The sequence below is a fragment of the Centruroides sculpturatus genome, unplaced genomic scaffold, assembly GCF_000671375.1.
Source record: "Centruroides sculpturatus isolate CEXI.00-Female unplaced genomic scaffold, Cexi_2.0 scaffold1922, whole genome shotgun sequence".
Lineage (NCBI taxonomy): Eukaryota > Metazoa > Arthropoda > Arachnida > Scorpiones > Buthidae > Centruroides > Centruroides sculpturatus.
This window is the reverse complement of record NW_019386304.1, coordinates 70,993-96,979: the sequence shown is the minus strand read 5'-3', so window position 1 is coordinate 96,979 and position 25,987 is coordinate 70,993. Positions and strand designations below refer to the sequence as shown.

General features: G+C 28.9%; 1 protein-coding gene across 1 annotated transcript in view; it reads left to right on the top strand.

The window, feature by feature from the left end:
- The window catches only part of LOC111614479 (WD repeat and FYVE domain-containing protein 3-like), a 41,556-nt gene that overhangs the window by 2,679 nt on the left and 12,890 nt on the right, over positions 1 to 25,987 (top strand). Inside the window, exons 2-19 of the mRNA XM_023355854.1 lie at positions 3,921 to 4,069; positions 4,149 to 4,205; positions 4,312 to 4,372; positions 4,458 to 4,543; positions 4,648 to 4,731; positions 7,179 to 7,233; positions 7,313 to 7,432; positions 7,503 to 7,620; positions 7,696 to 7,802; positions 7,875 to 8,028; positions 10,796 to 10,887; positions 10,964 to 11,176; positions 11,256 to 11,406; positions 11,480 to 11,727; positions 11,819 to 12,046; positions 12,127 to 12,318; positions 12,432 to 12,753; positions 12,828 to 13,244. Coding sequence (XP_023211622.1) covers positions 3,930 to 4,069; positions 4,149 to 4,205; positions 4,312 to 4,372; positions 4,458 to 4,543; positions 4,648 to 4,731; positions 7,179 to 7,233; positions 7,313 to 7,432; positions 7,503 to 7,620; positions 7,696 to 7,802; positions 7,875 to 8,028; positions 10,796 to 10,887; positions 10,964 to 11,176; positions 11,256 to 11,406; positions 11,480 to 11,727; positions 11,819 to 12,046; positions 12,127 to 12,318; positions 12,432 to 12,753; positions 12,828 to 13,244 — 2,845 coding nt within the window. The 5' untranslated portion in view covers positions 3,921 to 3,929. The remainder of the gene's footprint in view (positions 1 to 3,920; positions 4,070 to 4,148; positions 4,206 to 4,311; positions 4,373 to 4,457; positions 4,544 to 4,647; positions 4,732 to 7,178; positions 7,234 to 7,312; positions 7,433 to 7,502; positions 7,621 to 7,695; positions 7,803 to 7,874; positions 8,029 to 10,795; positions 10,888 to 10,963; positions 11,177 to 11,255; positions 11,407 to 11,479; positions 11,728 to 11,818; positions 12,047 to 12,126; positions 12,319 to 12,431; positions 12,754 to 12,827; positions 13,245 to 25,987) is intronic.

Genomic DNA, 25,987 nt, shown 5'->3' with positions numbered 1-25,987 from the left:
ATACAGTAGAACCTCGAAAACTCGGCACTCGATAACCCGGCACTCCGGATAACTCGGCAACACCCTGGCAGGGCAAAAAAATCCTTAGTTAATTAATTTTCATGATAAAGACAGCTTTATTCCTCATAAAGTATTTTTCTGAGGTCTGTCTTATCAGGTAAATTACTGTACACAGTGTATTCATTAATTTCACTTTCATGTAGTAAAGGCTCTATAAAAAACGTACTTTTCCTTTGTTTAAGGGTATTCGGGCAGTTTATTCTCTGTTGTATTCTCAAGTAAACAATACATACAAGTACAGTACAGTATTTTCTGAGGAAACACTCATACTTATTTTTTTAACCTCATTCCCGATAACCCGGCATTTTCACAAACTCGGCCACCCTTCGGTCCACATTAGGCCGAGTTTTCGAGGCTCTACTGTACAGTATTTGCTGCAAATACAGTCTTTTAATGTGAACATGTTGCATTTTCTGAAGTAACAGTTTTAGGGAAATTGAAAAATACATTGATTAATTAATTAATTAATTAGTAATTGAAATTTGATTACTAATAGAATGATTTCTTTTATAAATATATGGTATTTTATATCGTTAGATGAAAACAAAAATCCGTTATATAAACTGCTTTTATATAAAACACTTATTCTAAGTTGTTTGCAATATGCATCATTAAAATGCTTTTAATTAACCTTGTTTAAATCGCAACATTAAAGCATGGTTCTCAGATCAGTACTAGTCTATAGACTGTTTGTGATAAAGTTTTAGTTTTCTGATAGATTGTATAACAACATTATTTAGCTTATTAAACAGAATAAATCTGTTATAATATGTTGTTTGTTAACTGAAAACGTGCATTCAAATTTAAAATAATTGAAATTAAAACTGTCAGTCATTTAAATTAATATTTTATAATAATTGAGAATAATGTACTACAGTACAAATTTCATATTGTAATGATTATCAAGCTACATAATTATTCATATTATTATAAAATCAACAAGAGAATAAATAAAGACGAAATTGATATTTTTATTTCTTGTATTACCTACTGTTTAATAAATTTTTATAAATATATCTATTTAATTCTGTATAAAAATAATGAAGTTTAGTATATATGGATTAACTTCCTTAATTTAGAAACCTTTACAAACTGGGTACCAAACTTATAAAATTAAATATTCATTTAAACTTTCTTTATACATATACAGGGTTCGTATGCACCTGGAAAGTCAGGGATTTACATTATTGTTCTGAAAAAGTTATGGAAAGTCAGGGAATTTGTTTCCTTGGTTGCCTTGTTGATTTTGTTTGCTGACGGCATGACTGACCAAGTGTAGCTGTCTACAGGCAGCCAGAAGTATTGTGGAACAATATAACTATGAAAAGGGAGTGCAGAATATTTTCAGGAACCAAAATTTTCCCCAAAATTATAGCGCACAAAATATACAAGCATACAGTAATATTAATTGTTATTTTTAAATTTTAAAATACTTTTAGATTTTAAAACTGCTGTATTAATTATGCAGTATTATAAGTTTGAGAGAAAAATCTAATACTCTTAATAATTTAATGTTGATAAAAAAATTTTGAAATATTTTAACTTTCTATTTCTTGCAATTTACACTTTCAGTTTGAGGGAATCTGTTAATGAACTGATGGAAAAAAATGATAACAAAGAACCAAAAATGATAAATAACTTAATATTAATTCAAATGGTATTATTTATCATTTATCATTTTAATAATTTTGATCACATAACAAAACAATTTCTGATTTCTGAAACTTTTCCCAGTTTATTAATATTTTATAAAGTTTTGAAAATTTATTAGACAAATTTAATAAATTTGTACTTTTGTACATGGATTATACTGAATTCTTTTAATAATAATTAATGGCTTTTTTCTTTTTTTGAAAACTATGATGTTTTACAGTTATGAGTTAATAACAGAATAAATTATTATTTAATAAAACATTTTAGTTTTGTATAGAGAAGACATGCCATAATTCTGCCTTTCTTATTTATTTTTGATTTTACTAATTCATTGATCATAAAAAATATATAACTGTTAATTAGAAAAATAACCAGTTAAAAACTTGGAGAAGCACTAGTATATGTGCATAGTAAGTTGAGTAATGTTTTATTTTGTTAATGTGCCATACTGTAAGGGACATGAGNTTAGTTAACATTTACTTTTTCATTAAGGTGCTACTTAAACAATCACAGATTGGATATTTTAATTAAAGCCAAATGATTCACTCTATTATCACCTAACTCTAGTCAAATTATTTTATAACTAATTATTAATTTAGCCTCAATATAGCCTGATAATATTGCAGATCATTTGGTGATATTTCATTTAAAGATATTTCAGTTGGCATATTATAGTATGTTAATGATTATTAATATTGGTAAATTTATTTCACATAGTAAACTTTAAAAGTTTTAATAACTAGTTTTATTACTTTATTGTCATCAGATCATCAGAAATCATCAGATAATGTGTCAACTTAAAAGTTTAAAATTGGTTAAATGAAGATTATATAAATATGCATTAAGAATGCATATTTTTCAGTTTCTCAAATTTTAATCTAATAAAAATAAATATTCATTTAAACTTTCTTTATACATATACAGGGTTCGTATGCACCTGGAAAGTCAGGGATTTACATTATTGTTCTGAAAAAGTTATGGAAAGTCAGGGAATTTGTTTCCTTGGTTGCCTTGTTGATTTTGTTTGCTGACGGCATGACTGACCAAGTGTAGCTGTCTACAGGCAGCCAGAAGTATTGTGGAACAATATAACTATGAAAAGGGAGTGCAGAATATTTTCAGGAACCAAAATTTTCCCCAAAATTATAGCGCACAAAATATACAAGCATACAGTAATATTAATTGTTATTTTTAAATTTTAAAATACTTTTAGATTTTAAAACTGCTGTATTAATTATGCAGTATTATAAGTTTGAGAGAAAAATCTAATACTCTTAATAATTTAATGTTGATAAAAAAATTTTGAAATATTTTAACTTTCTATTTCTTGCAATTTACACTTTCAGTTTGAGGGAATCTGTTAATGAACTGATGGAAAAAAATGATAACAAAGAACCAAAAATGATAAATAACTTAATATTAATTCAAATGGTATTATTTATCATTTATCATTTTAATAATTTTGATCACATAACAAAACAATTTCTGATTTCTGAAACTTTTCCCAGTTTATTAATATTTTATAAAGTTTTGAAAATTTATTAGACAAATTTAATAAATTTGTACTTTTGTACATGGATTATACTGAATTCTTTTAATAATAATTAATGGCTTTTTTCTTTTTTTGAAAACTATGATGTTTTACAGTTATGAGTTAATAACAGAATAAATTATTATTTAATAAAACATTTTAGTTTTGTATAGAGAAGACATGCCATAATTCTGCCTTTCTTATTTATTTTTGATTTTACTAATTCATTGATCATAAAAAATATATAACTGTTAATTAGAAAAATAACCAGTTAAAAACTTGGAGAAGCACTAGTATATGTGCATAGTAAGTTGAGTAATGTTTTATTTTGTTAATGTGCCATACTGTAAGGGACATGAGGGTCAGGGAATTTGTACAAAGTTGGTCAGGGAAAGTCAGGGAATTTAAAACAAAAATTTGAGTAGGAACCCTGCATATACAAACATCTCTAAACTTGATATATTTGTAATAAGCCAAATAACTACCAGATAACATCAGGCTACTTTTTTGTGACTATATTTAATTAATTTCTAAATAATTTGTCTTAGAGGGAGACGTTAGTTGCCATCTCTTAGTCAGTCCCATTCTAGGTAAGTATACAAATAGATTTTTGACTTTTGAAAATTTACTAATAACAAATATTCATTTTATATTGTTTTTTTAAAAATAATTATAGATTAGCCATATGTTTCGTTGTGCAAGAATTCAAGGTCTTGATACATGTGAAGGACTGCTGTTATTTGGAAAAGAACATTTTTACGTCGTTGATGGATTTACATTGTTAAAAACACGAGAGATTAGAGATATTGATTCTTTACCTGCCAAGTAAGTACAAGATTTTAGCATTATTACTGTTAATAAATGTAACAATTTAATAATTGACATTCTTATACTATTTTTTTAGTATGCATGATCCTATTATACCCAATTCATCACCAAGAAGCAAACATCAAAAAAGAATGTATGTATAAGATTCAATTTATTATAAAAATGTAATTTTTGTAATTTTTTATAGTAATTTTTATAATAACGATGATAAATTGTGTAATATTTTAATTTTAATATAGGTGTAGTAAGTTTTCGTACGATGACATAAGAGAAGTGCATAAAAGAAGATACCTTTTACAGGTTTATTAAATTACTATTTTAAATGTTTAAATATAAATATTTAAATTGTAACTAATAAAAGAATAAAAGTTATATTTTTATTCAGCCTATAGCTTTGGAAGTATTTTCTGCTGATGGAAGAAATTATCTTTTGGCCTTTCCACGTAAAGTAAGAAATAAAGTTTATGCGAGGTAATGTATGAATAATATTATTAAATCTATTTTATTGGATTTAATTGAGTTTAAATAATCAATACCAGCTAACAGTTATACTTAAAGTATTTATGATCATTCAGATTCTTAAGTGTAGCAACAGCAATAACAGATAATGCTCAAGATTCATTATCTGGCCAAAAAAGAGGTGCAAATGTTGAATCCAGGTAAATTTTAATTTTTTTTTTGAGATGAAAATGCTATCTTGTAAAAAATTTTTCTTTTATAACAATAGTAATTTAACTAATTTTATTTTTTATAGTATACAGAATGCCCAAATATCAGTTAACTACTGTAAAGATTAAATTTCTGTATTATTGAAAACTTGATAAAAAATTATTTTAAATGAGATCTTTATTTGGTACACAAATAGAATGTTCAAAAGTTATAATTTACTGATAGTTTATTCAAGCAGTTAGTTAACTGATTTTTAGGTCACACTACACTTTTATTATGTAGAAAATAATTATAAAAAAAATTAATAATTATTCTGTTTTCAGAATAAATAACTACAATCATTTTTGTTAAAACAGCAAACATTAGTTAACATTTACTTTTTCATTAAGGTGCTACTTAAACAATCACAGATTGGATATTTTAATTAAAGCCAAATGATTCACTCTATTATCACCTAACTCTAGTCAAATTATTTTATAACTAATTATTAATTTAGCCTCAATATAGCCTGATAATATTGCAGATCATTTGGTGATATTTCATTTAAAGATATTTCAGTTGGCATATTATAGTATGTTAATGATTATTAATATTGGTAAATTTATTTCACATAGTAAACTTTAAAAGTTTTAATAACTAGTTTTATTACTTTATTGTCATCAGATCATCAGAAATCATCAGATAATGTGTCAACTTAAAAGTTTAAAATTGGTTAAATGAAGATTATATAAATATGCATTAAGAATGCATATTTTTCAGTTTCTCAAATTTTAATCTAATAAAAATAAATATTCATTTAAACTTTCTTTATACATATACAGGGTTCGTATGCACCTGGAAAGTCAGGGATTTACATTATTGTTCTGAAAAAGTTATGGAAAGTCAGGGAATTTGTTTCCTTGGTTGCCTTGTTGATTTTGTTTGCTGACGGCATGACTGACCAAGTGTAGCTGTCTACAGGCAGCCAGAAGTATTGTGGAACAATATAACTATGAAAAGGGAGTGCAGAATATTTTCAGGAACCAAAATTTTCCCCAAAATTATAGCGCACAAAATATACAAGCATACAGTAATATTAATTGTTATTTTTAAATTTTAAAATACTTTTAGATTTTAAAACTGCTGTATTAATTATGCAGTATTATAAGTTTGAGAGAAAAATCTAATACTCTTAATAATTTAATGTTGATAAAAAAATTTTGAAATATTTTAACTTTCTATTTCTTGCAATTTACACTTTCAGTTTGAGGGAATCTGTTAATGAACTGATGGAAAAAAATGATAACAAAGAACCAAAAATGATAAATAACTTAATATTAATTCAAATGGTATTATTTATCATTTATCATTTTAATAATTTTGATCACATAACAAAACAATTTCTGATTTCTGAAACTTTTCCCAGTTTATTAATATTTTATAAAGTTTTGAAAATTTATTAGACAAATTTAATAAATTTGTACTTTTGTACATGGATTATACTGAATTCTTTTAATAATAATTAATGGCTTTTTTCTTTTTTTGAAAACTATGATGTTTTACAGTTATGAGTTAATAACAGAATAAATTATTATTTAATAAAACATTTTAGTTTTGTATAGAGAAGACATGCCATAATTCTGCCTTTCTTATTTATTTTTGATTTTACTAATTCATTGATCATAAAAAATATATAACTGTTAATTAGAAAAATAACCAGTTAAAAACTTGGAGAAGCACTAGTATATGTGCATAGTAAGTTGAGTAATGTTTTATTTTGTTAATGTGCCATACTGTAAGGGACATGAGGGTCAGGGAATTTGTACAAAGTTGGTCAGGGAAAGTCAGGGAATTTAAAACAAAAATTTGAGTAGGAACCCTGCATATACAAACATCTCTAAACTTGATATATTTGTAATAAGCCAAATAACTACCAGATAACATCAGGCTACTTTTTTGTGACTATATTTAATTAATTTCTAAATAATTTGTCTTAGAGGGAGACGTTAGTTGCCATCTCTTAGTCAGTCCCATTCTAGGTTGATTCTTTTTTTTAAGAATATTCTAAATTATTTAATTTAATTATAATTATTCATTTTATTAAGAGATGTTGCCTAGCACCTCCCTCTAGGACAAATTTATAAATTTATTAAATATAATCATGGAAAAGTAGCCCAATATTATCCAGTAGTTATTAAACTTTTTTTGGTTTTTCAGCTTCATTTTTGAAGTCTTAGTTTATTTTAAAAAAAATATACAAGTAGATATTTTTAGTTTGAAATAATAATACAGTGATAACTGTTGGCAATTTTCAGTTCTATTTGAAATATTATACAAAATATTAATAAGAGTGTGGTTTAAAAGAAAATATAAAGGAGATTAATAATATTAACTTTATTTTTTAATTATTAATTCATGCAATACAAAAATTTAATATCAAATTTTGACATTTTTTAAGTGCAAGTCTGTTGAGTAACTTAATAGGAGAAACATCAGTTACTCAAAGATGGGTGGTAAGTATTTTGATTCTTTATCATAAATTGTCATACTGTGAACAGATTTTTCTTATTTTGACGTCATTTATCTTTAAAGAGGGGAGAAATAAGTAATTTTCAATATCTAATGCATTTAAACACACTTGCTGGAAGATCATATAATGATTTGATGCAGTATCCAGTTTTTCCATGGGTTTTGGCAGATTATGATTCAGAGGTATTTTTTAATGTTTAACATACATTTTCTCTTATTTTGAAATAAATAATAAATATATTATTTAATATAGGAATTGGATCTAAACGATTCACAAACATTTAGAGATTTTACAAAACCAATGGGAGCACAAACACCGGATAGATTAGAACAGTTTAAGAAACGATATAAGGAATGGGATGATCCTCACGGTATAATAAATATCACATAAAAATTTAAACATTTAATTTTATTTATATTATATTACATAAATTCAAATATTTTAGGAGAAACACCACCATACCACTATGGAACATTCTATTCTTCTGCTATGATAGTCGCTTCTTATTTGGTACGAATGGAACCATTCACTCAACACTTCCTTCGTTTGCAGGAAAGTATATTTTTAATTTTGAAATCAAAGAAAAATTATTTTAATTTTAATAATTGTTGTTTATAATTTTAGGGTGGACATTTTGATCTTGCCGATCGTATGTTTCACAGTATTAAGGATGCATGGTTGTCAGCATCCAAACATAACATGGCTGATGTAAAGGAGCTTATTCCTGAATTTTTTTATTTACCAGAATTTCTTATTAATTCCAATCATTTTGATCTAGGTAAATAAAAATTATAACTATTTAATAATAATCATAAATATTGTAGGAATATTTATTTTTGTAATTAGAATTATATAATGAAGCTTTTCAATCACCTAAAATTATGTATGGAATATATAAAGACATTTTGTGAATGATAAATTTTTAACTTATTTTAATTAATATATGAAAATAGTTTTAAGATAATAAGATTAAATATTTTTTCTTAAGAATTNATATTTTTCAATATATTTATTTTGTTTGTAAAAAATAAAGAAATAATTTTTAACGATAGAATAGCCACAATTATTATTTTAAAAACTTTACATTAGGCTTAACATCGACAAAAATTCAACGCGAAGCAACACACAACAGAGAAAATTTTCAACATGGGATAAGTTAATATATTTTTTTGTATATAATTGGTTATCCGAAAAATAAGTTATCCAAACAACCTCACTCCCCAATTGATTCGGATAAACAACGCTCTACTGTATATATATATATATATATGTTTGCTATCCGAATTGTTCGTTACCCGATTATCGATTTACCATAGGTTTTTATGGGAATTTGATTAATTCATTCCAGAGACTCCAAAAAATAAAAAATAAATACTATTTTACCACGTTTGTTTATATGTAATAATAAAAATACAAATTTTATACATGGGTTTGCATTTTTATTAGTCATGTTTTTTTCCGTTTGTGGGGGTTAAAGAATCTGTCCAATGTCGATTGCTATTCTCTCTTCAAGATTTTTTGGAAGTAATTAAAAGTATTGTCATCATAGAGATCTCCAAGTCTATTAACCTCAACTTGATTTGGATGCCATTCTAAGACTGTTGTTCTGACATCTTCCCACTTCTTCAAAAAAATGTTTAATAGCAGATATCGACATTAATTTTCTTTTTCAGAAGAAAACATATCTCGCCGAGTTTCTTGGTGTTCTTCATTTAAGAGTTTTTGGTGTTCTTCATTTAAGAGTTCTTGGCGTTCTTCTGTTGTCAGATCCGTTTCATGTTCCATTATGAGCTCTTCAATGTTCTTTATTTCTCAGATGTAATTTTTGTTACTCCTTTAGCTGCTTGAGTCATCTTGATAATATAGTATCTTTCTTAGATAAGATTGAACTGTGGCCTACTGTAGATCTGTTCAAGCCATACTGCCCAGAAACAACAGACATCAGACATCTGTCCACTCTCTACCTTTGCTATTATACTCTCATCTTTCAAAAATAAAAACCGACGCAAAACTTAACGAGTACCCACCTGACAGTCTCGGGAATACTATAAACAAATTGTTTGTCAGAAAAATAAAAGGCTGGAATTACAAGGGAAAGTTTCAAAGTTCGGAGGAATACTATCCCATCAGTATATACTGAGTTGAGCATCACTGTTGACATCTTCTGTGCTCCAAAAAGTTTTGAATTGTTGTCTGAATGAAAGACCAATTGGTATTCATTATTTTATGTCACTTCTTCTGTGAGGTGTTCGTTATCCAATCATGTGTTCATTGTCCGAACATAAAAATCTTTCAGAAAAGTGTTTGTTATTCGATTTGTTTGTTAATCAATCACCCACTGTATATATTTATATTTGTTCTCTGTAANGATCCTCACGGTATAATAAATATCACATAAAAATTTAAACATTTAATTTTATTTATATTATATTACATAAATTCAAATATTTTAGGAGAAACACCACCATACCACTATGGAACATTCTATTCTTCTGCTATGATAGTCGCTTCTTATTTGGTACGAATGGAACCATTCACTCAACACTTCCTTCGTTTGCAGGAAAGTATATTTTTAATTTTGAAATCAAAGAAAAATTATTTTAATTTTAATAATTGTTGTTTATAATTTTAGGGTGGACATTTTGATCTTGCCGATCGTATGTTTCACAGTATTAAGGATGCATGGTTGTCAGCATCCAAACATAACATGGCTGATGTAAAGGAGCTTATTCCTGAATTTTTTTATTTACCAGAATTTCTTATTAATTCCAATCATTTTGATCTAGGTAAATAAAAATTATAACTATTTAATAATAATCATAAATATTGTAGGAATATTTATTTTTGTAATTAGAATTATATAATGAAGCTTTTCAATCACCTAAAATTATGTATGGAATATATAAAGACATTTTGTGAATGATAAATTTTTAACTTATTTTAATTAATATATGAAAATAGTTTTAAGATAATAAGATTAAATATTTTTTCTTAAGAATTTTGGAACTATCTGTTATTAGAACTTTGACCATCACAGTCTCAAAGGATGAATGTTAATTGCCTACCTTTTTTTTCACATATTACCTTAAAAATAAACATTGACTCAACAACACACTCTTCTGGGTGGACAAATCGCTACTTTGGAAAAAACCGGCATAACTCAAAAAAGTGTGATTTTTCAATTATGTCATAATCAAAATGAAAATTTAGTAAATTTTTATGTGTAAGAGTGCCACAAAAGTAACTTGCATATTCAGTTATGTGGGAGATAAGTGATATTCAGTTAAACTTTGGTTAAATCTTTGCATGGGATTTTCTCAAAACTAGTAATTTTGTGTTGTCCCAGTTTTCCAAAGTGGCAAAATATATTTGAATAATAAATTTTTTATCATTAATTTAAATTTATAAGTAATCTTGAAAATTTGTCATCATCTTATTAATTAATATGAAATCTATTAACACCTTGTATCATTTATATTAAGCTTATTACAGTAATGGTTAGTTTTTTATAAAATAAATTAACCAATAAAATTTTTATATTGTAGGATGTAAGCAGAATGGCATTCAGTTAGATGACATTGTATTACCTTCATGGGCAAAAGGAGATGCCAGAGAATTTATTCGTGTTCATAGACAGGTATAATAAATTAAAATTTTTTGACTTAATGATTTCAATATAAAAGAATAGAAATATATAAGATAAATATTTCTAGGCCTTAGAATGTGATTATGTGAGTGCTCATCTTCACGAGTGGATCGATTTAATTTTTGGTTATAAACAACAAGGTTCTGCAGCTGTGGAAGCTGTCAATGTCTTCCATCATCTCTTTTATGAGGGAAATGTTGATATTTACAATATTGACGATCCATTAAAGAAAAATGCAACTATAGGTTTTATAAATAACTTTGGACAAATTCCTAAACAAGTAAATTTATTTAATAATTAAGTTTATTTTTAAATTTGCAACTTCTGCTATGAAAAAATAATTTATTTTTCTAAATTAGCTTTTCAAGAAGCCTCACCCATCAAAAAAATTAACTAACAGAACTAGTGTAGTTGATCCAGGTCCTATTATGCCAGGTCTTAGCTATAGTATGGATAAATTATTTTTTCATAATCTAGATAATCTGAGACCATCTTCTCATTCAATAAAAGGTATAGTATTTTGTACAAACACAAACATTAAATATAGATAAAACATTATTCAGATATTCTTAATTTTTAACAGATTTAAAAAGTGCTGTTGGCCAGATTATTCATCAAGAAAAATCTTTACAATGTGTGGAACAAAATAAAATACTAATTCCTCCACACTATAATCGCTATGTAGCTTGGGGTTTTGCAGATCATAGTTTGAGGATAGGAAATTACGAAAGTGAGCGAGCCACATTTGTCTGGGAAGATACGCCTTCTGGTGAAATTCTTTGCTGTGCCTGTCTTAGTGAAAAAATCATCATTACTGCCGGAACAAATTCTGTATGAGCACTTTAAGTTTATTACAATAATGTGGAAAATGAATTAAATTTCAATTTACTTATGCATAAACATTTTAAAAAATTATTTTTAGATGGTTACTGTTTGGCAATGTGATAAGAAAAAGTTTACAATCAAACAAAATTTATATGGACACAGTGAACCGGTAACCTGTGTTGCTGCCTCACGTGCTTACAATTTAATTGTCAGCGGTTCTCGAGATCGTACTTGTATTATGTGGGATTTAAGTAATTTATCATTTGTCAGACAATTAAAAGGTCATCCTGCTCCTGTGGCAGCAGTTGCAATCAATGATGTCACGGTAAATATTGCGTGTCACTAATTAAATTTTAAAACATAAAATTTGGAATATATATTTTTATGCAAACACTTTTATTTCAGGGTGATATTGCTACATGTGCTGGAACTTATTTATATGTTTGGACTATTAATGGGCAAGAAATAGCTAGTGTTAATACAGCTACTGGTCGTAGTGATCGCACCCAACAAATTCTGTGTGTTGCATTTTCATATTTAAATGAATGGGATAACCAGAATGTAGTGATGACAGGCTCAAGTGATGGGGTTGTTCGGGTAATTATTTATTCTGTTTTTGTTAATATATATTAAATTATAGAAATAATACCTAAGGACTATACCATCTTATTAGAGGTTAAACTTATTTTTTTTTCTATTTATAACTGCAGATGTGGTCCACAGATTATGTTCAAGTTCCAAAAGATCTGGATAATAAAATAAAACTAGATAATGTAGAAGAATTAGAAACAATTGAAAATAAAGAATCTAAATTAACAAATCAAACAAAAGAACAAAATAATGTAAATGAAAGCAAAGCTGAACAGATTGTGAGAAGAATGAGCCTTGCAGGAACAGAACAAGAGGAAACTTTGTTTGGAGAAAGTTTGTTGCAGCGGAATTCTCTTCGACATGGTACAGCTGCTGTAGTAGTATCAAAAATACCTAAAAGTGCTTCAGGAAGTTCAATATCTGAAGAAGAGAAAGAAGAAGGTTAAAATTTATTTTTTTCTTAATGAAAAATATTGTTTAGATATGAATAAAATTTAATTTAAAAATTATTTTAGGTGACTGTGTTTCTCTAGAAGATGATGGTGATGCAATATCACAACAGTCTTGGGAAAGCAAGGGTGAAAATGATAATATAAACAATCATTTGGATGCAAAAAGTGGACTGCAGTACGGACTCCAACATTCAAAAACGGTTGCCGGCCATCTTAGTCGACAGTGTACAATAGAAGAGGAACCTGCTCCTCCTGAAGTTCCGGTAGTCGTCAAACCAACTATTTTTCATAGCAATACTGTGGGTAGTGGTGCAACAGAAGATAATACTGGAGAAGAAGGAAGGGGCTTGAGAATCAGCAAATCAGATACATCACTAACAGATAGTTTTGTTTTAGTTTCTGAAGGAGATATATTTGAAGCGGAAAGATCGTCAGATCAAACGATGAGAAGAAAAACGAAGAAAAAAATTTTAAGAGAAGGTGAGATTTTATATATATAACAGTTATTTGCAAGTTGAAAATAATTAATTCACAAGTTTAATAACTTTTTAACATAGCTTGAATTATAATACAATATATAAAGTAGTCAATCACCAGGATGTGGTTTTGAAAAAAATTGACATATAAAACTGTAATCAGAGTATTATACTGAATCCTGATAAGAGTTTAATACAGATTTTAAATGTAAACAAAAAATAAATAACATAAAATAATTCACTTAATACTATAACCTTTGCAATATATCAATCAATCAATCAAATTTTTTTATTCGTATTAAGGCCTTGGCCTGTTACAAAGGATGTATATTAGTAACAATTAAATCTTACTATTGCTAAAAAATACATCTTCATCAACCCGAGTTAAACCAATATCTCTATCACATGGACTGATAAGTTTAAAGTACAACTTGGAAAATACACTTTAGAGAGGATCAATTTGTGTTACAATTGAAAGCATTTTTACTTTACACGTGTACAATATAATTAAATTTCTATTATTGTTTAGTTATTAAAATTATTACATCAACTTGAGTTTGCGATCGTATTGTATTGTCTATAAATTGTATTGATCTTGACTATATGGACTATTACATACTTAGCTTTTTCCGTTAGTACATTTAGGTAAAAGGTATAGATCAAGACACTGTACTAGCTCCTTGAGTCTTTACCGCCACAAAACATATGGAATTTTGAAATTAATTTTTAAATAGCACCATGGGAAATTACTCTTAGAAAATTAGATAATTTTGTTATTAATTTTTAACAATTCTGATCGATGTTTCTTTCGATTTCATTTAATATTAACTTTTCAGAAGGAGTAAACAGATTGATAAATATAATTCCTGAATATAATTTTTCCAACATATATTAATTCTATGATCCAGCTCGATCACCACAAAAATAAATTTTTCTGTTATACAGTGTTTAAAAAATTTACCAAAGTTCCTCTTAATTAACAATAATCGACCACCTGCTGGACGGCCCATTCTACTTGTCCTCTGAGCTCCGCTGTACAACCTCATATTCTAGAACCACCTTGTCTTCTTTAATGAAATCAGCAATCCAGATTTCCAAGAAGTCACTTATAGTATGAGATTTTATATAATTTTTTACTGGCTCACTGAACATATTTCCTCGAAGTCCTTGAATATTCCAAAAACTTATACATGAATTCTCTCTGCTTTTGTTGGTATTTTTTACAGACATAAAATTATTCTTATTTTCCTTATCAGCACAATTCTCCCAACTCATTTTGGAATACTGGACAAAATTTGAGTTATTTTGGGTTGTCTCAGTATTAAGTATATTACGTCTTTTTTCTCTACTTCCTCTAAATCTATGATCAAACTACTCCTAAAAAATGGTCTATTTGAATAATCTTATCTGAATTACTGTCATACGTATATCTTAAGTTATCTTTTATATAATAATCATCTCTAACTATTATTTTATTCTTATTTAACTTTTCCTGCTTAATCCTAATCTGTAGATATTTCCTCGATCGTCTGCATAGATCGGCTGTAAATATTATTTTTTCCTTGTCCTTGCCAATTAAGTTTGATTTCGACTGCCAAAATTCTCTAAGAATCTCATTTCTTGCATTAACAGAATCAAGAATTATTTTGACAATACGTTTATTTTCTCTATTATTTAATTTGATTAGTCCTTCTATTTCATTATTTTTTAATCTTAAATCATTATTTATGAATAACTTAATTTCTTGTAAGTAATCTAGTGATTTGAATGGGTAGTTCATAATGATTATATTCTTTTTAGTTTTCTCGTTTACAAGTTTATCAATTTCAAATTCCAACATACCTTTAAGATGATTATTATTTTTTGATTTTTCGTCCAGTTCTTGTAGCTTTTGATTGATTCCTTTCATTTCTTCTTTGTAATTCTTGTTCTCTTCTTTCAACATGTTTATTTCAGATTTAATCGATTGAATCTCCATATTTAGCTGACTAAATTTATCCTGAATTAGATTATAGATGGATTTTAATGTATATTGAGGTTCGTCAATAACTTGTGATTCTGGTTCACTTACTGGTTCGAAGTACTCATAAATTTTCGGACTCTTCGTAGATTCCGAAAGTTGTTTACTATTTCCGTCTATTTGATAAAATTCATCACTTAAAATTTCTGCTAGTTGATTCTTTTTCTCCTCGTCCTTTGGACTTACCTTGCGAGGTCTGCCATGCCCCCTTTTTTGCATTTCCAAATGACTTAATCCTTGTGGGGAACGGGCCAGAGGGCCTGGGTTGGATTCAACTTCAGCAATTATTAATAGTATTATAATTAAATACAAGGATAACCTGTTAGCAAATTTCCAAATTTTTACACAAGTCATTTTTCCTTTCTTTATTATCACATTCATGCTCTAGTTAACTGAGTCTCAACTCCTCTCAAAAGTTCACTCACACGCTAGCCGAGCAGCTCACACCCCGAAATAGTTTTTTTCACCTTTGCAATATACATTAATTCATACTTTCATACAGGGTAATTTATTATCACTAAATAATAGAATATTGAAATACAGAGTACATGTACAGTGAAAGAGAGCTGTTTGCAATAGGATTCATTCAAGTAGTGTACAATACAATACAGTATTAAACAAAATCGTTATATTTATAAAATAGTAATAAAGGTTTTACTTAAATACTGTATTTTAACAGGAAAATTTAGAAAAAGTCATTAAATGGAAGTCACTAGAAATGCAGAAGTGTCAGAAAGTGTTAAATATTAACATGTTGACTGCCAAGCCAAAATCTGGAAAATTTTGCCCAGGACCAAAAATTTTTTTCCAAAACTAAATCCTAATTGTTGTAAGAAACCAGTAAGCAGTTTCTTAAAATCTTTTGAACATTTCAGAAGATATTAACAAATATTCATATTTATGTGTGCAAACATCTGTGACAACATCAACCATATGTGGACTCTTTTTTTTTAATTTGTTTTGTTTTTCAGGTTTTCAGACATATTTAGAAAAAAAACTGTAGTAGTAATAATAATAATAATAATAATAATAATAATATAATACTTCTTACTTCGAATAACTGTGGTTAGTGCTCACATTACATTTATATAAGCAACAGGAAAGATCATGAAAATAACTAAGTTCAGAGAAATAACAGCACTATTCATATTTGAAATAGGGGGAAAAGAATCTCTTGTGCACATTTTTGCTTATTGATTTATCATATCATGAAGAATTTATTAAAAGATGTTAAAAGAGTAAGAGGATATGCTACTAGAAGGATAAAGAAAAAAAAGGGTAGAAATATAGCCAGGAAAAAAACAACAAATGTATGTAAATACTGCAGTTCATGTGTCAGAAAGTGTTAATTATTAACATGTTGACAAATATATGACATACTTTTTATATATGACATATAAAAAATATGGCATATATTTATATACCATATTTTTTATATGTACTTTGAAGAAGTGCATATAAAAAAATAGTTATATAAATGCAGTAGAGCGTCGTCTATCTGAAAGTCGGTTATCCAAAAGAATTCCAGTTGGCAAATTTAAATTTTCGCTAGTGCTGTGGTGCTGCATTCTTTGGCTATGTCTTGGGATACTCCAATATTTTTTATGTTTGTGTATGTGTTTTAGCTGGCATCACTGGCACTTTTGTGTGGTGTTTTTCTGAGGACTGTGTGTCATGCTGAATATAACGTTTTTGATTCTAGATTAACTTCTAAATTATAATTTTTTTTTTTTTGTTTTTATATTTTTCTATATATTTATTTTGTTTGTAAAAAATAAAGAAATAATTTTTAACGATAGAATAGCCACAATTATTATTTTAAAAACTTTACATTAGGCTTAACATCGACAAAAATTCAACGCGAAGCAACACACAACAGAGAAAATTTTCAACATGGGATAAGTTAATATATTTTTTTGTATATAATTGGTTATCCGAAAAATAAGTTATCCAAACAACCTCACTCCCCAATTGATTCGGATAAACAACGCTCTACTGTATATATATATATATATATGTTTGCTATCCGAATTGTTCGTTACCCGATTATCGATTTACCATAGGTTTTTATGGGAATTTGATTAATTCATTCCAGAGACTCCAAAAAATAAAAAATAAATACTATTTTACCACGTTTGTTTATATGTAATAATAAAAATACAAATTTTATACATGGGTTTGCATTTTTATTAGTCATGTTTTTTTCCGTTTGTGGGGGTTAAAGAATCTGTCCAATGTCGATTGCTATTCTCTCTTCAAGATTTTTTGGAAGTAATTAAAAGTATTGTCATCATAGAGATCTCCAAGTCTATTAACCTCAACTTGATTTGGATGCCATTCTAAGACTGTTGTTCTGACATCTTCCCACTTCTTCAAAAAAATGTTTAATAGCAGATATCGACATTAATTTTCTTTTTCAGAAGAAAACATATCTCGCCGAGTTTCTTGGTGTTCTTCATTTAAGAGTTTTTGGTGTTCTTCATTTAAGAGTTCTTGGCGTTCTTCTGTTGTCAGATCCGTTTCATGTTCCATTATGAGCTCTTCAATGTTCTTTATTTCTCAGATGTAATTTTTGTTACTCCTTTAGCTGCTTGAGTCATCTTGATAATATAGTATCTTTCTTAGATAAGATTGAACTGTGGCCTACTGTAGATCTGTTCAAGCCATACTGCCCAGAAACAACAGACATCAGACATCTGTCCACTCTCTACCTTTGCTATTATACTCTCATCTTTCAAAAATAAAAACCGACGCAAAACTTAACGAGTACCCACCTGACAGTCTCGGGAATACTATAAACAAATTGTTTGTCAGAAAAATAAAAGGCTGGAATTACAAGGGAAAGTTTCAAAGTTCGGAGGAATACTATCCCATCAGTATATACTGAGTTGAGCATCACTGTTGACATCTTCTGTGCTCCAAAAAGTTTTGAATTGTTGTCTGAATGAAAGACCAATTGGTATTCATTATTTTATGTCACTTCTTCTGTGAGGTGTTCGTTATCCAATCATGTGTTCATTGTCCGAACATAAAAATCTTTCAGAAAAGTGTTTGTTATTCGATTTGTTTGTTAATCAATCACCCACTGTATATATTTATATTTATATTGAAAAACTTTCATATATATATATATATATATGAAACTTTTTCAATACTTGAAAAGTAGTTTTGTTTCAATTGTATAAAAATATGGTATCTATTTTCTTTTTTCAACAAACAAATTATATATATGATGCAACAAATATTTTTATTTGAATGTGTATGTATAGCTTACATTATAGATAAAATTAAGTAAAGAAAAAATTTTTAACAGTTTAAATTACAGAAAAAAATTTTCTCTGAAGCTATTTAATGTTTAAAAAATGGTTCAGCAGAGGCCACAGATTTGAAATATAACAACTTGTAGTGTCAGATTTGAAATAGAAAATAACTTGTAGTGTCATTCATACGTAGATGGCAAATCCAAAATAGCAATTAAAGCTGTCACCCAACTTTTTTATTCTAGGATTGCTTGCTATGTCATACATGTATGAGTGACATAACATGCAATGTGTTAAACTGGCTACACCAGGCTCATCAATACTTTTCTTCATTGGGTGTTTGAGTGATGTATCAGTGACAGACAAATCATCACTTATTTATAGTTACATTTTTATTAAAAAAAAATCAGATTTTGTATATTTATTGAACAAACATGTAAGGTACTGAATAAAAAAACGCCAATATTGTTTTTGAAACTATTGCTCGAAACACGTGATCGTTAACCTAACGGGTACTTTACATGGGTTTGTGGTTAGGATGCCAGGCCTGGACTTTCATGTGCTCCGTAAAGTAACTATGTACAAAGATCAGTAAAGAATAAATATGTTTTAATATCAACTATCAACTCTCAACTATGTACAAATTAGTAAGACCAAAAACGATTTATTCAAAAGAAAAAAAAAACACTTCTCAAGAATCGATATAACATAGGGTAATTTATCTAATACTATTTATCAACTACCCCCCCAGGACCCGACAATGTCAACCAACTTATGACTAGGTACAATGAATCTTAAAGAACTACATTCCTAGCCGTCACCTCAATCCTAGGAATCTCTCTTTATCCAAGTCTCTTTCGAATCACCAATGATAGCTGCACTCAGGACCTCATCCTTTGCTCTCACTCTGGAGCTCACCTCAATCTCTCTCTGCCTGGAGTTCACCTCGATCGTCATCTCAGGTCTCACTCGTTTTATGCTATGGGGTGATGTCACAATTACTTCTGGAACCACCCTTCCTCATTTACCTATTTATACGTCTAACAATATGCTTGTATTTTTATTTATTTATTTTTCGTTACTGAGGGGTGAGTGGGGAACTTTCGCCCTAACTAAACATAAACCACAAAGTAGAATAGAGTTAAAGAAAGTAAATAAAACAATAATACAGCTTGGACTCAGTTCCTTACAAACATATAATTGTTTTTTTTCTTATTAAATTCTGTAGATTATATACATTGGACAAATTAAATTTAAGAATATTTCATTTGAACATCATCTGTGGGAAGAACTTTACAAACTTTCCAAAATTATAACAACAAAATTCAATTCCATTTAAAGTGTTTTGAACAATACATTCAGTTTAGAAGCATTAGGTTTTCCTATTCTTGGCCACATAAACAAGAATAACTATTGTTAGTACATCTGGACCTGAAGATAAGAAAACCTGTAAAACTCCATATGCCCTGATGAGATGCACCTAGTAGCCACATGGAGTTTTCCAGGTTTTCTTCACAAATCTAACTCCTAAATAGAGTTAGTTTCCTGTAAAAAGTCTTCCTGGGGACATCCCTCCTTGCCAGATTTCCAAGTGTTGCATTGCCTTCTCTCGTCAATCTATCCATTTTGAAGTACTTAACTTTTTCCTTATCTAACATCATTGAAAGCATCATCTGAAAACATTGAAAATTTTTGCAGTGTGTCATGCTGAATAGAAGAAATTGACATGTCCAGGTAGTTGAGATAATTCGAATAGCAGATTTCTTAACAGTGTGCTGTCCATGGATCCCTGTGGGTCTAGGCCAGTGTTTCCCAACCTTTTTTGTGCTATGCCCCACCTAAGCCTTTCTAAAATTCTTATGCCCTCCTAACATATACAGTGGCTATACAGTTAACTTAAACTTTGGACAAGTCCATTTTTGAATTGCCCCTCTTAACGATCAAATTGCCCCCCTGTGGGGCGTGGGCCCCATGTTGGGAAACACTGGTCTAAGCAAATATGCTGACAGCAAACTATGTGTGAGATAAGCCAGGAGTCAAGGGGGTGATCCCTTCTGACCACTTAACTTACTCCACGGATTGTTTGAACCCAATCTTGGGATCATTGGATGGCTTAGGAGGGCTTGTTAAATGTGGGGAGTGCAGCAGGTAAGTTGATAAGATGTCCAGTTTCCAAGTAATAGACAGGTAGACAGGTTTAACAGAACAAATAAAAGTTTAATATATTCTAAATCTAAGATATACATAGGTATTATACAGTAGGCAGTTAAATGCGATTAAATATAAAATCATACAAGGTGATGACTATTTCAAATTCTTATGCTGTAAGGCTATTCCTAATTTTTTGGATGCGGAGAGAGAGTTTACAACTTTCTAACAAAATACCTCAATTCTTTGGTGATTGTCGATAAGACGTCGTTCTATCGTTTAACAAGGATTCACCATCGAAAGAATGGCAAGTGTCTTCTCCGGTGACTTCGTATTTTCCTTTTTGGGCAGATGTCCACTTTTATGGGAGCACTTATGACCAAATGTTAATTCATTGGAACATTATGACAAATGCCTGGAACTGTCGGTATCTTGTCCTTTTATGTGTTTAGCCTGGGAAAGTTGTCAAGTGATCGGCAGTTGTTTAGAACCAAAGGTTGCTTTTGCAGGTGCGAGTTCGACAATGGCTTTCGTTGAGGTAACGGTGTCACTTTCATCTCCTTTCACAATTGGATGTTATCATTTAGCATCTGACTGTTAGAATTCTCATCCATTTGTTGGTAATGTCATTTGATCCGTATCTGGTGCGATGATTTTCCTAACTATCGCGACAGATGTTATTTAAAAATTTTCTTAAAAATGGATTTTAATATCCTTAAAATCCTGGATCTCACATATGCAAATAGCAGATTAAAATTTATTAACCAGGTCTATCAGAAGGTGAAGTTTGAGAAATATTAGGTTAATGCATGCCATTGGGATAGTTTGTACTTAAAGGCATGTAGTTCTTCCAATTTTTCAAAAATTGCATTATGTTTTTCTTTTACAATTTAATTAAAGATACAATGTTGATAATATGAATATTAAAACTTTTACAATGAAATGTTGACTTAATGTGTGTTGTGTATATAATAGAAATGTAAAGAAGTGCTATTCATCAATTTTTTGTTATTATACCTAAAACCAAGTTTGTAAGAAATTCTTTAAACTTTGCAAACCATATCAAATGAGTTAATTTTAATTTTACATTTTTTTATAATTTTAGATTTAATAAGTAAGTCTTATTATTCTGTTGCATTGTAAGATTACATATTTTAAAATCAGACCTTATAAATTGTGATCACTTTGTGTATTTTTTTTAAATTTTGTGTAATGTTCAGACAGTTATTACAGACATTTACTTCTTTACTGATAGTGCAGATTAATTTTAAAAAACAATATTGATTTTTTATGTGAAGAATTATAAAATGCAACAGGAAGATCATTGAAAAACACCAGGGCATCGAACTAAGTCCCAAATATACAGTAATACCAATTGTCATTTGTAAATTTTAAAACAGCTGTATTATGCAATATTATGAATTTAAGAGAAAAGTCTATAATACTCTTAAGAATCTAATATTGATTAAAATTTTTGGAAATATTTTAACTCTCTCCGAATCGCTCACCATTACCATTTACACTCTCAGTTTGAGGGTGGATGTTAATGAACTGATTAAAAAAAAATTATAACAAAGTACAAAAAAAATCATAAATAATATCGTTTAAATTAAAATTATTTATCATTTTTAATTTTAACAATTTTGATTGCATAACAAAACAATTTCTGATTTTCCCCCCAGTTTATTAATATTTTATGAAATTCAGGAAATTTAAGTGTAAATTTAGCACTTAAATTTTTATAAATACAGTAGAACCTCGATTATCCGGACCTCTATCATCCGGATTTTCGATTATCTGGATTGTTCAAAATAAATAAAAATTTTACGAATTTGCTGATTTGCACTTGGCGAATTACAACACTGTTTATGTACGTGATGGAATGCATAACATTTTTTGTTTTAACATCTCACCCGGCACAGTGGCCGTAAACTCTTAAATATATTTTCCGTCGTAATAAAAATATAACTTGACATACGTATTTATAAATAATTTATACTCAAATTACATCATTTCTATAACCAAGGGCAGCGTAAGGCATGGGCAACATTGGCCACCACCTATGCCTCGCGGTCCGAAGGGCCTCGCGCCTTGAAGATTTATGCATTACTTAAAAGCCGAGAACGCGACGAAAAAATTTTACTCATCATAAAACGATAAATAGTTTGTCAAATTTTTATTCATAAAAATGAAGTTTCAACTGCTTTTTATTTTATAAAATCCGTCTTCTTGAGCCGCCAGAGGGCCTTTTAAACAATATCTAGTCTGTTAGCGCTGGTCAGTAATAGTCCAAATTCAATAAAACATTTGTTTCTTGAAAATTTGATCACGATTTAAATACAGTATTTACTTTTAATATTACCGATATGTCATTGAAAAGAAAACATGTTGTATTATCATTAAAAGAAAAATTAAAGTATTTGTTTTGATTATCCTTATCCGGACTACCTTCATCCCCAATTAGTCCGGATAATCGAGGTTCTACTGTATATACTTTTGTATATGGATTATACAGGATTTATTAATGAATAATAAGTAATGGTCAAAGCTATGTAGATTTATGGTTGTGGATTAATAACAGAATAAACTGTTTTAATTTAATAAGACATTTTATTTTTAATTTTAATAATTCAGCAATTAGAAAAAAAATAACTAATTAAATAGTTGAAGAAGCAATAATGTATGTACTTACATAACAAGTCAAGTGTTGTTTTATTTTGTCAATGTGCCATACTGTAAGGCAGGATGGCCAACATGTAGACCGCAGTCGACCGCAAAAGTTTTGAAAGTAGCCTGCGAAGCTAAAGTTGAACAATTTGCTTTCACTTAAATTAATGTTTAAAAATCTTAATTTGATAATTTATTCTTACAATAATAGACTGTCTGTGCAACGTACCCATACTGTTTGTATTTATCCTGATTAACAATGCAAATGAATGTTAACACATGCGCATATAAAAATCCTAAAATTGTTTGCCTGTATTCATAGTCACTCGCAGACTATATTTTACCAAAAAAGTAGCCCCTAAGGGATAAAAGTTTGGCCACACCTGCTGTAAGGGATGTGAAGGTCAGGGAAAGTCATGGAATTTAAAACAAAATTTGAGTAGGAACCCTGTATGTACAGGAGGTTAATAAGAAAAAAACATAAAAATATGTTAGCAATAATAAACTACACCAAAACCATAAAAAGTCAGAACTATAATTAGTTGAAATCAAAAACAAAACCAAAATAAATGTTCACAAAACTTTCTTGACAATTGGGAAACTTAAATCTAAACATAAAATTAATTTTTGTATACTGGCACAATGAAGTGACCTTCTTTATCAACACTTGGCAAGTTTTCAATCTTTATTCAGTTAGAATGCCGTGCTACACATTTGCATTTTGGGTATTCTCCCCTCTTCAGCTAACTAAACAAGTATAAAATAACATATTCAACAATAACCGAACATAAACTAAAATTATACAATAAAATTGATTTTTAACCAGTGAAACATACCTCACTCCAAAACAGACACCCAACTAGTACATAGCAGAACTTTAGACAACTTAAAAGTTTTTCATGACGACTACCATAAATGCCGTCTTTTTACACTTTTTTACAATGACACAATCGGTTTTCTTAATTTTTAACACGCAGACAAAGTAATTGATAAATAGTACTAATTAAAATTGTTACATAAAATCATGCCCTTCGTCTTCGTTCTTCCAAGCATATCCTGTAGGCCATCTTTCCGACACTATCATCTAGTCGGCCAATTTGCATATATCACGATATACCTTGATTTAATGAACTGACAGGGCAATCGATAGACAACTATTATCTTAAAAAAATATATAAAAAACTTTTTTTAAAAAACACATCTATCGTTTAAATTCCACCAGGCGTATTTTGTGAACTACTGTCCTGTTATCCAATTTACATATAACTCAAAATACATTAGTATTACATTTTTAATTAAATACCTTTAATTTAAATTAACTAATCTTTTTTTACCATTCTATTAATCTAATACACAACTATTTACAATATCTTCATCCAATTTTCATTAATTTTAACGCTTAGATTTTTGTTTATACAATTTCGATGTTTATTTCTTATTATTTCTACACTTAACAACAACAACAATCTAAATTTTCTGTTAATTATCTTCGGAAAAAACCCGAAGAATTTGAACTAGATCGGATTTCACTGATTGTATAACAACTAGCTAAGAAAGTTTACACTTATGTGTGAAGAATGCACCGTCATCGTCAACAAAAGTCGATCAAGTGTCAGCTCTCTCACGAAAAGATATAAAAGGGGAGATCAGTGAAAGCTCAGTGCGTCCGCACACGGAAGTCATTCTTGGTACTTGTGTTCGTCGATCTCCATGCCAAGGACTGTGATCCCATCGGAGAAGACACCGAAGACACCACACCTTCCATACAGACGACTCTCCATTTTTCGCCGAGAGGTATTTAGGAAATTTAGATTTTGTCAAAGCGCTCTCTCTCGAACTAGAAATTAGGTCAGCGACATAGTTCCGAAATTCGTCGCCAATTTCTGTAAATATTTTAATATAACCGCATTTAACCTTAGTATTCTTGTAACGTAGATTTAGTGATTCAATAAATGCTTTGTTATTTTGTTAACCTGTCACCTGTCATTTAAAGGACGCCTGCCGACTTGCTCACCTTCCTCGCCACTCGATAAAAAGCCATCCTAACACCCCGAGGTCGGGTTTTACCAGCCTGTGCCGATTAATTTAGTTTAGTTTATTGAACATAATAGGCAGTCGCCTGTTACAAGGGGGGTACATGACGATGATGTAAGATGGAAAATAAACATTCAATAACAAAACTCAAACATATTTCCACTTTAGAATAACTTATAGTATTTAAGATTTTACATTTAAGAGTCTTCTTACACCATTGTAGCAACTGTAAATTTCATTAGTGGTAGCTTGATTAAATTTATTGTACATATGATTAACTAAACTTTGGCTGATGTTTTGATCTCCAGTGATCTCTGATTCTTGATCTTTACTAAGGTCACACCCATAAAATAAATTAAGCTTTGATAGTGTTTTAGCACAACTTGGACAAACGGAGTGTGCAAATTCCAAATATTTACCTTCAAATATTAATCCATTTTGATTCAGTCTCATCTGAATAAAAAATTTTTTTACTTAAAAAGTTAGATTCGTAAAAATATAGTTGTTAATAAACGGATAATTAAAAAGGAAATTATAATAATATTTATTACTTCTCTTACGAACATCTTCAATATCCTGAGTTATGGAACATTCTACAACTCTAAGCATTAATTGATT